The following is a 12063-nucleotide window of genomic DNA, read 5'->3' on the forward strand; positions in this document are numbered from 1 at the left end:
TTTTAAAATCAGGTTGGTGGGATCATAATTTTATTTTCAACATTTTTCCATATTTGAAAATTTTCAAAAATTTAAGAGATAGTTACTAAATCCCATTTATAATTTGATACCCATTGTAATTCGCCTAGATAAACACCTAAAATAATAAGGAAATATTTGAATTTTATCAATTAAAACCTTTAACTAGTAAATCAATTTAGACTCTAAACTTTTTTTAAGTTTATCAATTTACACCATTCTATAAAGTTTATTTGACTAATATGGTGTGAAACTTATAATTTGAGTTAACTTATAAATTTCTATAAGCTAATAAATTTAAACTTTTTAATATGATTATCTTTGAAAATCATCTATACATTAAGTTTTTTTAAGTTTATCAATTTACTTTATCTATACATCTATACATTAACTTTTCTTTTTTAAGTATATCAATTGACACCATTCTATAAATTTCATTTGACTAATGTGGTGTGAAAGTGAAACTTATAATTTGAGTCAACCTATAAATTTCTATAAGCTAATATATTTAGACTTTTAAATACGATTATCTTTGAAAATCATCTATACATTAATTTTCAAACGTGTGTATACTTTTCAAATGTCAATTTTACAAAATGGACGATTAAAATAAATGCGTGAACACGATTCTCAAAGAAATTTCCAACTAATAATCTAAATTGATTAATTTATGAGATAAAAAAGAGGTATAAATTTAGTGACAGATTATATAAATATAAATATAAAGAAAAATATACACACATATATATAAAATTTAAAGATATTTAAATTTTGTATATATAATAAATTACAAATCCCTTCCCAAAACAAATTCCACTGGCAAACAAATCAAACACATAAATGGGGTTAAGTTTAAATCACTGGATCACGTGTATTCTGGCGGGAAGAAAAGAAATTCATATGAACATCAAGTGCAACGATCTTTTTCTTTTCGAAGGTGAACAGCGAGTTCAACTTCAAGCCGACCATGGCGTTCTTCGATCTGGAAAAAAAAAAAAAAAAAAAAAAAAAAAAAAAAGAAAGAAAAATTATTGAAAGAAAACCACTCTGAAACTCCAATGCGGATGTTAATGATCTCGACAAAATTCCTTCAATTGATCGCTGTAGCACAGCAGATGCAGGTCCCAAAAATTAGGGATTTCGTTCTGCGCTTCCCTTTACGGATCGGCGATGGCGGTGGTAAGTCTTTTGCTGCCTTATTATCGGTGGCGAAGTTGTTTTGATCGATTGCTTTGAATTCCATACCAGGTTCTTCTCTTTCCTTCGCAAACCCTGGGAAAGAAGGTCTCGAATTCTCTGAATCGCTTCTTCCTAACTTCACAACTCGTTTCTCCATTGGATTTGGGAAGCTAATCTCCTGCAGATTTGGTAAGTCTTCGATTGTCTTAATTTGGTATAGCAATGGAGTTTTCTCTGTTTCTCCTTCCCTTCCTTCGCTTTGGATATCTATATTGAAGCTAGGCGATTTACGCATCTCGATATGACCAATTGAATTTTCGGAAGTTGATTCGTTGCTTGTTCTTCCTGGAGATTCTTGATCTTCTCCTCCGAATGTGGAGAATGGAAGTGCCGTAAAACTCTGTTCGTCCATCGGATTTGTCGATGGTTTAGTTTCTGTGAGTGTTGCTGAAGCTGTTTGGATATAACTTGGGGAATCCGAGGGATTGTACTTGGATTTTTCAGTTACTGTACAGGTTTCTTGTCTCGGTGCTGAGATTGATTGAGCTGTACTTTCTGCAGTTTGAAATGTGATTGAAGTTTCCTTTTGCTGGATTTGATGTTGAAACCCTAAAACAGGTTCAAATAGGCTTTCATGATCTGGTTCTCGTCTTTCCCCTTCATGTCCATTGTTTGTTGAAACTTCCGTCGTCTCTCCCTTATCCTCATGCTTATGCTTGTAATCTCCAATAGATAAATTTGAAATATCCGTACCTTGTTCAGAAATTTCTAGATATTCTCCATCTGAATCCTCGCAATCCTCTCCAGGAGCCTCCTTCTCATTCTTGGACTTGGCAACAAATTCAGGAAAAACTTCAGTTTTTTCTGCACTGTTCTCGGAATGTGACCCAATCGTGTTAAATTCCCCTTGGACCCCATTTGAAATCTTAGATTGAGTTGGAATATTGTCTTGAACGACTGTTTCAGTTCCCAAATGCTCTTCTCTTAATTGGAATTCTTCTTTCAAAACCGTGCATCTTTCTTCAACCTCAGGAACTTGCATGAATGACTTTGGTGATTCTATCACCAAACTCTCTTCTGCTAGTGAACATGAAGAATTATGACATATCAAATCGATCGCAGTTCCTTCATCTTTAGTATCAACATTTTTGGCAGCTGGTATTGTATATCCATGGCATGGCCTTGGCTCTACTAGATCACCTTTTTTCTTCTCCATATCTGTGTCTCCATCATCACTTGATCCTGTCAATGATTTAGCGTTGGTTTCAGATGACTCATGCTGCATAGACTTAAGATCTGGACTATTTTCAGAATTTGGATCTTTTGATGCATGTATTAACGTGTCAGAATTGGAGCCGTTGCCCTTCTCATCATCGTTTTCCTTATCTGTGTCTCGATCAGTATGAACAACTTGATCAGTATCCATATCTGAAGTCTTTTCAGATTTTGGACCTTCTGATGCATTTGTGGTGTTGAAGTTGGAACCTTTTCTCCTCTCTTCATCATTTTCTTTATATGCATCTACATCAGTATCAATAACTTGAACAGTATCGAATTCTGAACTCATTTCAGATTTTGGATCTTTTGATTCATGTGTAGTCGTGCTGAGGTTTGAACCCTTTCCCCTCTCTCCGTCATTTTCCTTGTCTGTATCTCGATGATTATCAATAACTTGATCATTATCAAAATCTGATCTCTTTGCAGATTTTTCATCTTCTGATGCATATGTTATCATGTCGAAGTTGGAACCTTTTCTCTTCTCTCCATCATTTTCCCTATCAGTATCTCGGTCAGTATCAATAACTTGATCCATATTGGTATTTTCTTCTGAATCTGCCATGGCACAATCTGCTGAATGGTTCAAGCTCAATTCCAAAGCGTCCTTGCATTCTTCTGGGGATTTGTTGCTGTCTTCTATCAATGATTCGGCTAGCAATTCATGCTGATTACCTTTGAAATCTGTAATCTTCTCAAGTCCCGGCTCACCTAATGAAAGTACTGCTGTGTTCAAATTGGAACCTCTCTCCCCTTGTTCCTCTGTTTCAATTTAGAGCAGACAGAACTATTGTTTATATGCTATAAAAATTTTCTAGTTCTATATGGAATTGAAATTTTATAGTAAATACTAAATTAAAGAGATTGACACTCCTGCTGACCTTTCTGATTTGAAGCCTGCTTTTCATGCTCGTGCTCATTTCCATTGGATCTATTCTCTTCCGAGTCGAACTCCATTTCTTTATATTCTTTACACTTGATGTCGACTTCATTATCCTCTTTAGTTCGGTCAGGTAATCTCTTAGGAACCATTTGAAACTCTTCTATATTACATGCTTTATTTTTTTCCTCTGCATAAATATGTAGGGAAAGTAGGCTGAATAAGAAACTACAATACTAGAATTTGTCTACATCAGAGATGCTCATACTCTTTCCATACCTTTTTCTGTGACATGATCTCCATTTTCTCTATCTGCCTCACCAGAACTCGGCCTCGCCTCTTTTTGGAGGCAGCCTGCAACTTCATCCGCTTCGACTTCATTTGCCCCGCCTTCTGGTAATGATTTTTCTGGACCTTCAGATTTTGCCTTTTCTTCCTCTGAACCAAAAGAAAGCAAAATACGATTATGCATGTAATAAACTAGTCTTTACCTAGCTAATCAGACTTCGAAATTACCTCTAAACTCAGACGTGTTATTGTTTCCCATCTCATTTCCCATATTCAACTCAACAAATCCTGCTATCAAGAGGTTTAATAAACACTCACAATTGAATAACTGCACAAGCTTGAATAAAATCTGAATTAAAAGGGGGTTCTTCTATACTCAAACTTCCTTACCATTGTGATGATGGTGATGATATTTGACAGCTTGATATGTTGTAGACAGCTAGATTGTTGACACAAGATTAAACAAATTCAGAAATATTGCTTAGAACATAAGCCTTAAATGAGTAATCTGTCAGCCAAACTCTTCAATCTCTCATTCCTCTCTGACACTAGTACTCAACTACTCATATATCGTCAGCTTTATAGCTTTCAAGATTTTGTTTCGCACATAAAGTTCAACAGTCTGCCACTCAGATGAGCACATGAACGGTCTGTCATCATGATTGTGCTTTTGCAACTGAAATTTCTTGACTGTTTTTAAGTATTGTTTGTTGGAAAAGACTGGGGCAGTGGCAACCTTAAAGTGGGGTTACATCCAAACTGGACATAACTGGAGCTGCCATTTGTAGGTTAAAGCGTCTTCTTGTTCCGTTTTTCATTAACAAATTAAATTCCCCACATGTACTTTTCATCATTTTCTCTCTTTTTAGAGTGAATGGGTCGGCTAACTGGAACTCCAATTGCTATATTATTGTATTGTCCATCATTTTGATAAGACATCTGTAAATGAACTGCAGTCCTCTACTTTGTTTAGAGATAGAAAGTCCTATAATGATTAGAAGGGAGAAGAATCCTTAATATCAAAATAAGAACGACATTTTCATTAGTTAGAAACTTGTTTTGGATAGAATTAAAAAAGAAAACTATGTAGCCTTAGACTTAAAGAAACAATATCACATCATATATAAAGAATGGTTCAGATGGACTTTTGATTACTGACTAATATGTTATGAGTCACTTTGATTAAAGTTAGAGCTTCAATTACCATTGCGAACTGATATAATCATTCTCTGTTGGAGGTTTTTGAACAGGTGGGCCGATTAATCAAGGTTTCTTGAGCTTTAATTTTTGTGGTTGATGCAAGGTGGCTGAACTCTTTTATTTGGGAGGCCGAGTTCATTATATCTTAGTAAGTTGGTATGAAGTTCTCTACCTGTCTATTACAGCTTTAAAAGTTAAATAATTGGCCTGTTCTGCTTTTCCCTCGTTAACAAAATCAAAAGAAAAACGGTGGGGGATATCCACCAATCAGCTTTTCCGGCAAACAATTGATAAAGGAAATGATTATATTCATTGGGACATATATTTTCCCATTTGTTTATGTTACAATGGAGTTTTCGTACTCCTAGATCAGTCATTTCGGATAATTTAGACTTCGTTTAATAATCATTTTGTTTTTTGTTTTTTGTTTTTGAAAATCAACCTATTTCTTCTCAATTTCTTACATTGAATTACATTTTTCTTAGTTACAATTGTTGGATTCTTAACGGAATTCTAAAAATAAAAAACAAATTTTTAAAAATTTATTTCTTTTTGTTTTCATTTTTTTTTTTAGTTTTTAAATCATTGATAAAAAAGTAGATAACAAAGGAAGAAATTTAGATGTAGAAGTAGAGTCTATAAGTTTAATTTTTTTAAAAAAAAAACTAAATGATTATCCAACGGGATCTTAATAATTATAAAAATGAAATGGTTAGTCAATTATTCGTATTTGATCTATCAAAACCTGACGTAACTTGTTCCGTTGTTTTTTTCTTCTCAAACAATCTAACAAACTTTTTGCGTTCTGGTTTCAATCTTTAAACTTGAATCTATCCTCTTAATGTAATCTTAATTCAAACTTTTGTCAACCTTCATTACTGGTCTTCTAATTTTTAAATTCAACTTTAATAAAACTTCACACTTGCCTTCTACGTGGAAAAAAAAAATACTGATGAAACTCAATTTATTAGTGACTTTCAGAGAAGTCTTAAAAAACTAAATTCGAGGTTAAGTTAAATACTTAATAAGTGACTAAAAATGATGGATTAAAATTAAATTCTAAATCTAATTTAAATACTTAAAAGTGACTAAACTCGAGATTGAGAGCAAATTCTTAACCAAATTTTAAAGATCACTTTTTTTTATGTCGAAATATATTTATAAACTTTATTTTGAAAAGCCAAAAACCAGTCAAAACATGTGATCAAATATGTCAATCTGTTTATAAACTTTCAAAAACTAAATCACTTGCAATTGCAATTGCAAAACAGGGAGAAGTTTTGCTAATTAAATTTGTAAAACGAAATTGTATAATCTAATTGAAATCAGACCCTAAAATTTCCGTCCACTGATTTCCATTGGCACATCAATTACATCCCATAACCATGACCATAATCATGTAATTATCCATTAACTTTTAGTGTACCCATACAATAACAATGCTCACTTGTCCCTATCAGACTATCACTACTTGAAACAAAACCTGTAAAAGGTTTCTATCAGAATAATATAATGATGATGACATTCAGTAAACTCATCTCCTTCATAGAATTGAACATAAAGCACACTATTACACAATATGCTGTGTTGTACCAAATCCAAAGATGCGATGAGTGCATCTAATTTACAGAGAGAGGCAAGTTATGCAATGCTTCTGTACCATCACCTCATGATTTTATTCATCACAGGCACTGTATATCCAAAAGTTGTAATACTTCTCTGACACAGCAGCCTCTAAAAGCCTACGCCAGAACAGCTTCAGGTTCAGGAAGTCTGCCACTGCTTGCAGGTACCAAACTATCATAATATTCAACCAACACCTTCCATCCACCTGGGCACATAAACCCTTCTGGTGGATTCTCTTTATTTTTTGCTAGTGTTCTCATCTGCATCATCCAAACATAGTTTTTTTTTTCATTATACAATAAATCACAATAGATATGGTGCTGTTGTATAAATTTAGTCCTCATTCCTAATTCTCTAGTCAAATGGCTAGAGATGTGGCACCAATTCTGGGGTCCATTGGCATTAAAGGAATATTTACAAGATAAATTTCTAGTAAAAAAAAAAAAAAAAAAGTATGGTACTTCGGCAGTACTAAAAATTTTCCTTATTCGGTGGTTGCCATGTAAGAATACCAAGGTGACACTGGTTGCCAACATTTGCGTCATCATGATATTCATAATATCATATCACGCGTTTCATTGATATTTAATTGGATAGTTGACCTTCGAGATTAAAACGTCAAAAGTGGCAATGAGTAGAATTTATTATATTAGCAGGCAATTACCTTGGTTCCGGATATGAAGAGGAAATCCTGAGCTCTAGAGGGGTCGAAGAAGGCCATCTTGCCCTGAGTTTTATCATAAGCAGCAACCTGAATGGGTAAAAAAATAGATGAGTAACTCTCTCTACCTAAGTGAGTTCAATTCCAAGTTTGATAGCATGACATTCAATAAGCTTACTCTGAAAGGAAGGATGTTAAGCCGCTCTAGTCCAGGTGCCATGCTCAAAACTTTCTTCCCATGGTCAGCATCATACAAATCCCTTTTCTCAGTAGGATGACCCATTCCAGCTGGGTCGCGTCCAACAATGTAAAAGTTGGCTCCTGCATTAATTCTCGCCTTTGCATGCCACTGCACCTCAGTTGGCCCTGCATAGTGCATTGGAGATGGAAATATGGAGACGACTGTTGTCTCTGGATCAAGAACACCATCCTCGAGCACCTGGTAGAATAGATGCAGTTCTTAAATTTTAAAGCTTCCCATATCCAATCAGCAAACAGAGTCGGAAAGATATGGATTACAATTAGGTACCTTCTCATGTTGTTTCATTCGCCAACTAAGTGGAACATCATCTGCCTTGGTGTAGCCACCCAAAGGATGAAGCAACAAAATGGGGTTCTTGTATCCCATCTCGAGCAGTCGACGGCGGGTATCAGTCATTAGTAATGCATGCCCGTTATGTACTGGATTTCGAAGTTGAAATGCAAACACTGCATCTGCATTTCTCCGGGTAAATTCCTCCCGTAGTTCTGCAGGTGACTGTCGGAAACGGTCAAGGCCATCATGGTACTTGATTGGCTCTATAACCTCTAAGTCACCTCCTATCAGCCAATTACCAGCATTGGTTATAGCTTGATCAACGTAAGGAAGCCCCGGAGCAGTGGTGCCCCAGGTTCTAGCTATCCTTTCTTCTTTAGGGTGCTTGTAGATCTCAATACTGATACATCCCAACAATAAATTAAAAGACTATATTAGACGGTTTGAAATGATTTCAACAGGGAAGTTACTGCTACTATTAGACACTTAGCATAGCATGAATTAGTTAAATGGGTTATATAACAATCTGTCTCCAAGAAAGTAAATGTTATACAAAATCTTCATCATGCCATCAACGATATGACCCTAAGAGATCAAAGATGTGAAATCCAATTCTAAACAGGGATAATTATTAACCAAACAACGAGCGAAAATCAGAAGCGAAAGCAATAAAGAGGTGAGATTGAAGTCCTATGTAGAAAAGCAAATTTAATTCAACTAGCTAGGCTGTCCTTCTGGTAGGAGATCTTGCTCAACTAGTTACAGAATTGACCTTCAAAGGAAATAGAAACCAAAAGGAAAAAGGCAAGAGACTTCAAGTAAAAATTTTAGCATGTACTGTTTTCTTTTGCAGACAAAAAAGAAGAGAGAGAATTCCTCGAACAATACATAGCGATAGCGCAGAGATAGATTCATAAGGAACAAAGCCACCCAATGGTTTTACTAATATACACAGATTCGTCAGACCCACAAAAGTTTGCAGAAATGAAAAGCAAAAGAGAAGTGAGAGAAAAATCTTACTCTTTGAGAATAGCGATGGGGTTGTTGTTGGCGTCAAAGAGAGCCACACTGGTGGAGTCCCCGATGCGGTGCTTTTGGGCATCGTCAATGGCCAGAACAATGGGCACTGACATGTTCGCCACAGACCCATCTGGAAGTCTGAGCGAATTGAAATGAAGCGTTTGGAGGAACTCGGATTCTCTCATGAATCCGGTAAGAGGACTGGCCCATCCTTCGCTGAGCACATGAGCCCATTGAATATCGATGCTAGAAAGCTCGATCCTCGGCAAGGATAAAGCTTCCTTCTTCTTCAGAGCCCTCAGGGGTTCCTCAACCAGAAGCTCCACCAGCCTTCCGCCGTCCGGTTCGATCAAACCGGCCGAAACCCGGAGCCGAAAATGGCTCTTCTTCGACTTGGAGCTAGCAATGGAGACTTTAATTGGAGCGCCCAAATGGGTGTAAGAAGTTCTTTGAATAGAATGAAATGGGGATGGGGTTTTAGTGAAACGGGTCGCCATGGACGCCATCTGAGATGGAGACCAAGGCTTCAAAGTGAGATTAAGGGAAAATTAAGCCGAAATTAGGGAAGAGGATGAAATGTGAGAGGATTAATCCGAGAGGCCAGGCAAAAAGTGGGAGAGAAAAAAAGGAACAAAAGGGGAATCAGAGGGGGATTTTGCAACTTTTTTTGAGATAGTGGGATGGGATATAAATTTATAATGATGCAACTTACAAAAGATAAAAGAAAATTGGAGGTGGAATGAAGATTCCTTGTGTTCGAGAGGCTATTGAATAATTTTTTCTCCTTTGGTTGGGAGGATGAACCTGGACACCTTTTTCCCGTCATTATTTAGTTTTTGAATTCCCATATTGGTCTTTGAGTTTTTAAATTCTTAACCTGCCATTTGGGACCCATAGGTCACACATTAATGAAGTAGTAATGTTTATTTTTCGGGTGGAAAGATATATAATTTTTGAAAAAGAGAGGAGAAAAAAAAAAAAGAAGTAGATGTTCGAAAAATAGACGAGATGGAATTCAAGAACAAAAAGTTCTTTCAAGTATGGGCTTGTTATTTAATGTCAACAGTATTTTTAGGAAATGGGTTATTGTGTGAATCCGATAGATTTTGATTTTACGAGTGGGGAACAGAATTATCAGTATCGCCAATTCATTCAATTAAAACATGAAATAAATCCAACTTTGGTAGTTATGTTAATATTTTAGATTAAATTGTAAAATGCATAAATTTATGAGGTAAAATCATATATTTTTACCTTACTAAAAATCATTGAAGAAAAATGAATAAATTTGAAAACTAATTTCCAATTATTTTGAAGTTCCCATAGAAGTCCATATATTATATGTAATATGGTTAGTATTTGTCCACTGTGTGTATGGTGTGCAGTTTTGTAGCACATGAAAATTACAGAATCTGTCTTTGTGTCTTTCTGTTTCTGCTAGACAATTGTTGGTTGAAAAATGGTAGACCAATTGTAGATCGCAACCTCATTTATCAAGTTAATGATGAAATTACAAATGATTGAATTTGAGATTAATTATTTGTTCCAAATTAAAATTAAAGACATAGGTTGACAAATCCACGTTGCTTGTTTTCGTCGTGACGGTTGGATCAAATAAAATAATTGTCTAATTTGGTATTAATATATGGGTTCAAGTTCAATTGAGCCAAAAATTATATATATTTAATTTGACTTAAAGACCAACTAAAGCCTAAATCCCATTAGTTAGGTCCAAAAGTCAAGTCCATGAACTAACCAAATCTAATTTCCTAAAGTTACTTGAGAATTTTATAGTTAGAGAAATTTCCTTTTATTTGAAAAATTTAGAAATTTTAGATCCAGAAAACTTAGAGAGAATATTCCTAATAATGAGAAAACTTCCTAACTCTTAAAGTTGAATACTGTTTGAAGATATAAGTCTTCTGAAGATATAAATATTCTTCCAGGACTTCACTTCATGAACATCATGTGTTCAAGCGTATACATTCAACTGAGAGAATAAGAGAATCAATTACTAGAAATCAAACCACATTTGTATCAATCAATATAACCATAAGTTCAATCCATGAAACATGTTTTTCTAAAAATCTAAGCCACCAACAACAATCAGTTCTCATTTTTTTGTTTTTAGCAATCTTTCTCTTTCCCCTTATCCTATTTTTATAGCAAAGGTGTTTAATGTTACATTTAACAAGTCTTTAAATTTTGATTTGGACTATTATGTTTTTTTTAAAAAAAAAAATTAATGATCAAATCAATTTTAAAAAGACTCAAAATTAAAAATTTGATGATGTATTAGACACAATTTAATATTATCATTATGTACAATAAATTTATTAATTTTTAAAAAGATGTTGAATATGTCAAAATCTATTAGATACATGATTAAAAGTTTAGAGAAACCTAGACATAAATTGAAATTTAAAGTAGTTAAATACTATTTAAATTAGACACAAAATCAAATGGAAGACTATAACCTCTTCATAATGATAATAATAAAAAGGTTTGTAAGTAATTAGAAAGAACTCTATTTATTAAAATTTTTGCAAAAAAAGGTTAGAGTAAGGAAAGTATCCTTAAAATTTGTAACTCGTTGGATAATACTTTAAAACATAGCCTTACCATTAAAAAGCCTCTGGATAAAAAATGTTACTCACCCTCTTCCTTCTTCCATCTCTCTCCTCTCTTTCGTCAACACTTTTTCAAATCCTCTCTTTTTCCTTCCCTCCCTCCTTCAATGCTCTCTCAATGAAGTTTTGTGAAAGAGGAAGTGTTGGACGGATAGGATTTGGCATAAATCGTGATCGCCATATGTTGTCGGGTTTAGCTCATTTTTCCCCCTTTTTCTCGACATTTTGAAGACTTCCAACTTTTATGGAAATTTTTTGTTTGGTAAGTTTTTCTTTTAATTGTGAATAATTAAACCCCTCTTTTTCCTTTTTTCGGTTTTATTTGCTGAGTCGTCTCCAACCACCTTGGTGCCAAGAGAGGTATGTTAGTGTTATTCCAATCTATTATATCAAATTTGTTGTTCACTGCTTCAGGAAATAAAGCTGTAGAAAAATTAGAAAAAATGACTGAAGGTGTTCAAAAAACTCTGACAAACCGAAAAAACTAATCAACTTAACTCAATTCGTGTTGTCTTTTGGATTGGATTGAGTTCAAATAAATGAAAACTTTATGGGTTTGGTTGGTCAATGAGTTCACGTAATATAACTCAAATTAACCCGAACCAACCCCAACTTATTATTAACTTTAAAATATATTTTTTTTTTACTTATAATACAATTATTTACATATATATTGATTTTAGTTTTATTTAGTTTCATTATTATTTGTATAATTTATTCTCCAACAACTCGTAAAAATAGTTTCCTAGTA

The 12063-nt window shown here is 34.3% G+C and overlaps 2 protein-coding genes across 2 annotated transcripts; both read right to left on the reverse strand.

The window, feature by feature from the left end:
• Window positions 1–1010: 1010 nt before the first annotated feature.
• Window positions 1011–3923, reverse strand: LOC120072973. The gene is made up of 5 exons (XM_039025523.1): window positions 3869–3923; window positions 3632–3790; window positions 3354–3542; window positions 2923–3234; window positions 1011–2529 (listed from the first exon to the last, which is right to left on the reverse strand). The coding sequence occupies exons 1-5, from the start codon at window positions 3909–3911 to the stop codon at window positions 1109–1111; spliced, it is 2124 nt and encodes a 707-aa protein (XP_038881451.1). The 5' UTR covers window positions 3912–3923; the 3' UTR covers window positions 1011–1108.
• A 2255-nt stretch (window positions 3924–6178) lies between these two features.
• LOC120083574 (ATP sulfurylase 1, chloroplastic-like) lies at window positions 6179–9418 on the reverse strand. The gene is made up of 5 exons (XM_039039398.1): window positions 8683–9418; window positions 7657–8062; window positions 7306–7566; window positions 7131–7217; window positions 6179–6726 (listed from the first exon to the last, which is right to left on the reverse strand). Exons 1-5 carry the CDS (start codon window positions 9186–9188, stop codon window positions 6583–6585), a joined length of 1404 nt encoding a protein of 467 aa, XP_038895326.1. The 5' UTR covers window positions 9189–9418; the 3' UTR covers window positions 6179–6582.
• Between the last annotated feature and the right edge of the window lie 2645 nt (window positions 9419–12063).

Source organism: Benincasa hispida, chromosome 1 (assembly GCF_009727055.1).
Source record: "Benincasa hispida cultivar B227 chromosome 1, ASM972705v1, whole genome shotgun sequence".
Taxonomy (NCBI): Eukaryota; Viridiplantae; Streptophyta; class Magnoliopsida; order Cucurbitales; family Cucurbitaceae; genus Benincasa; species Benincasa hispida.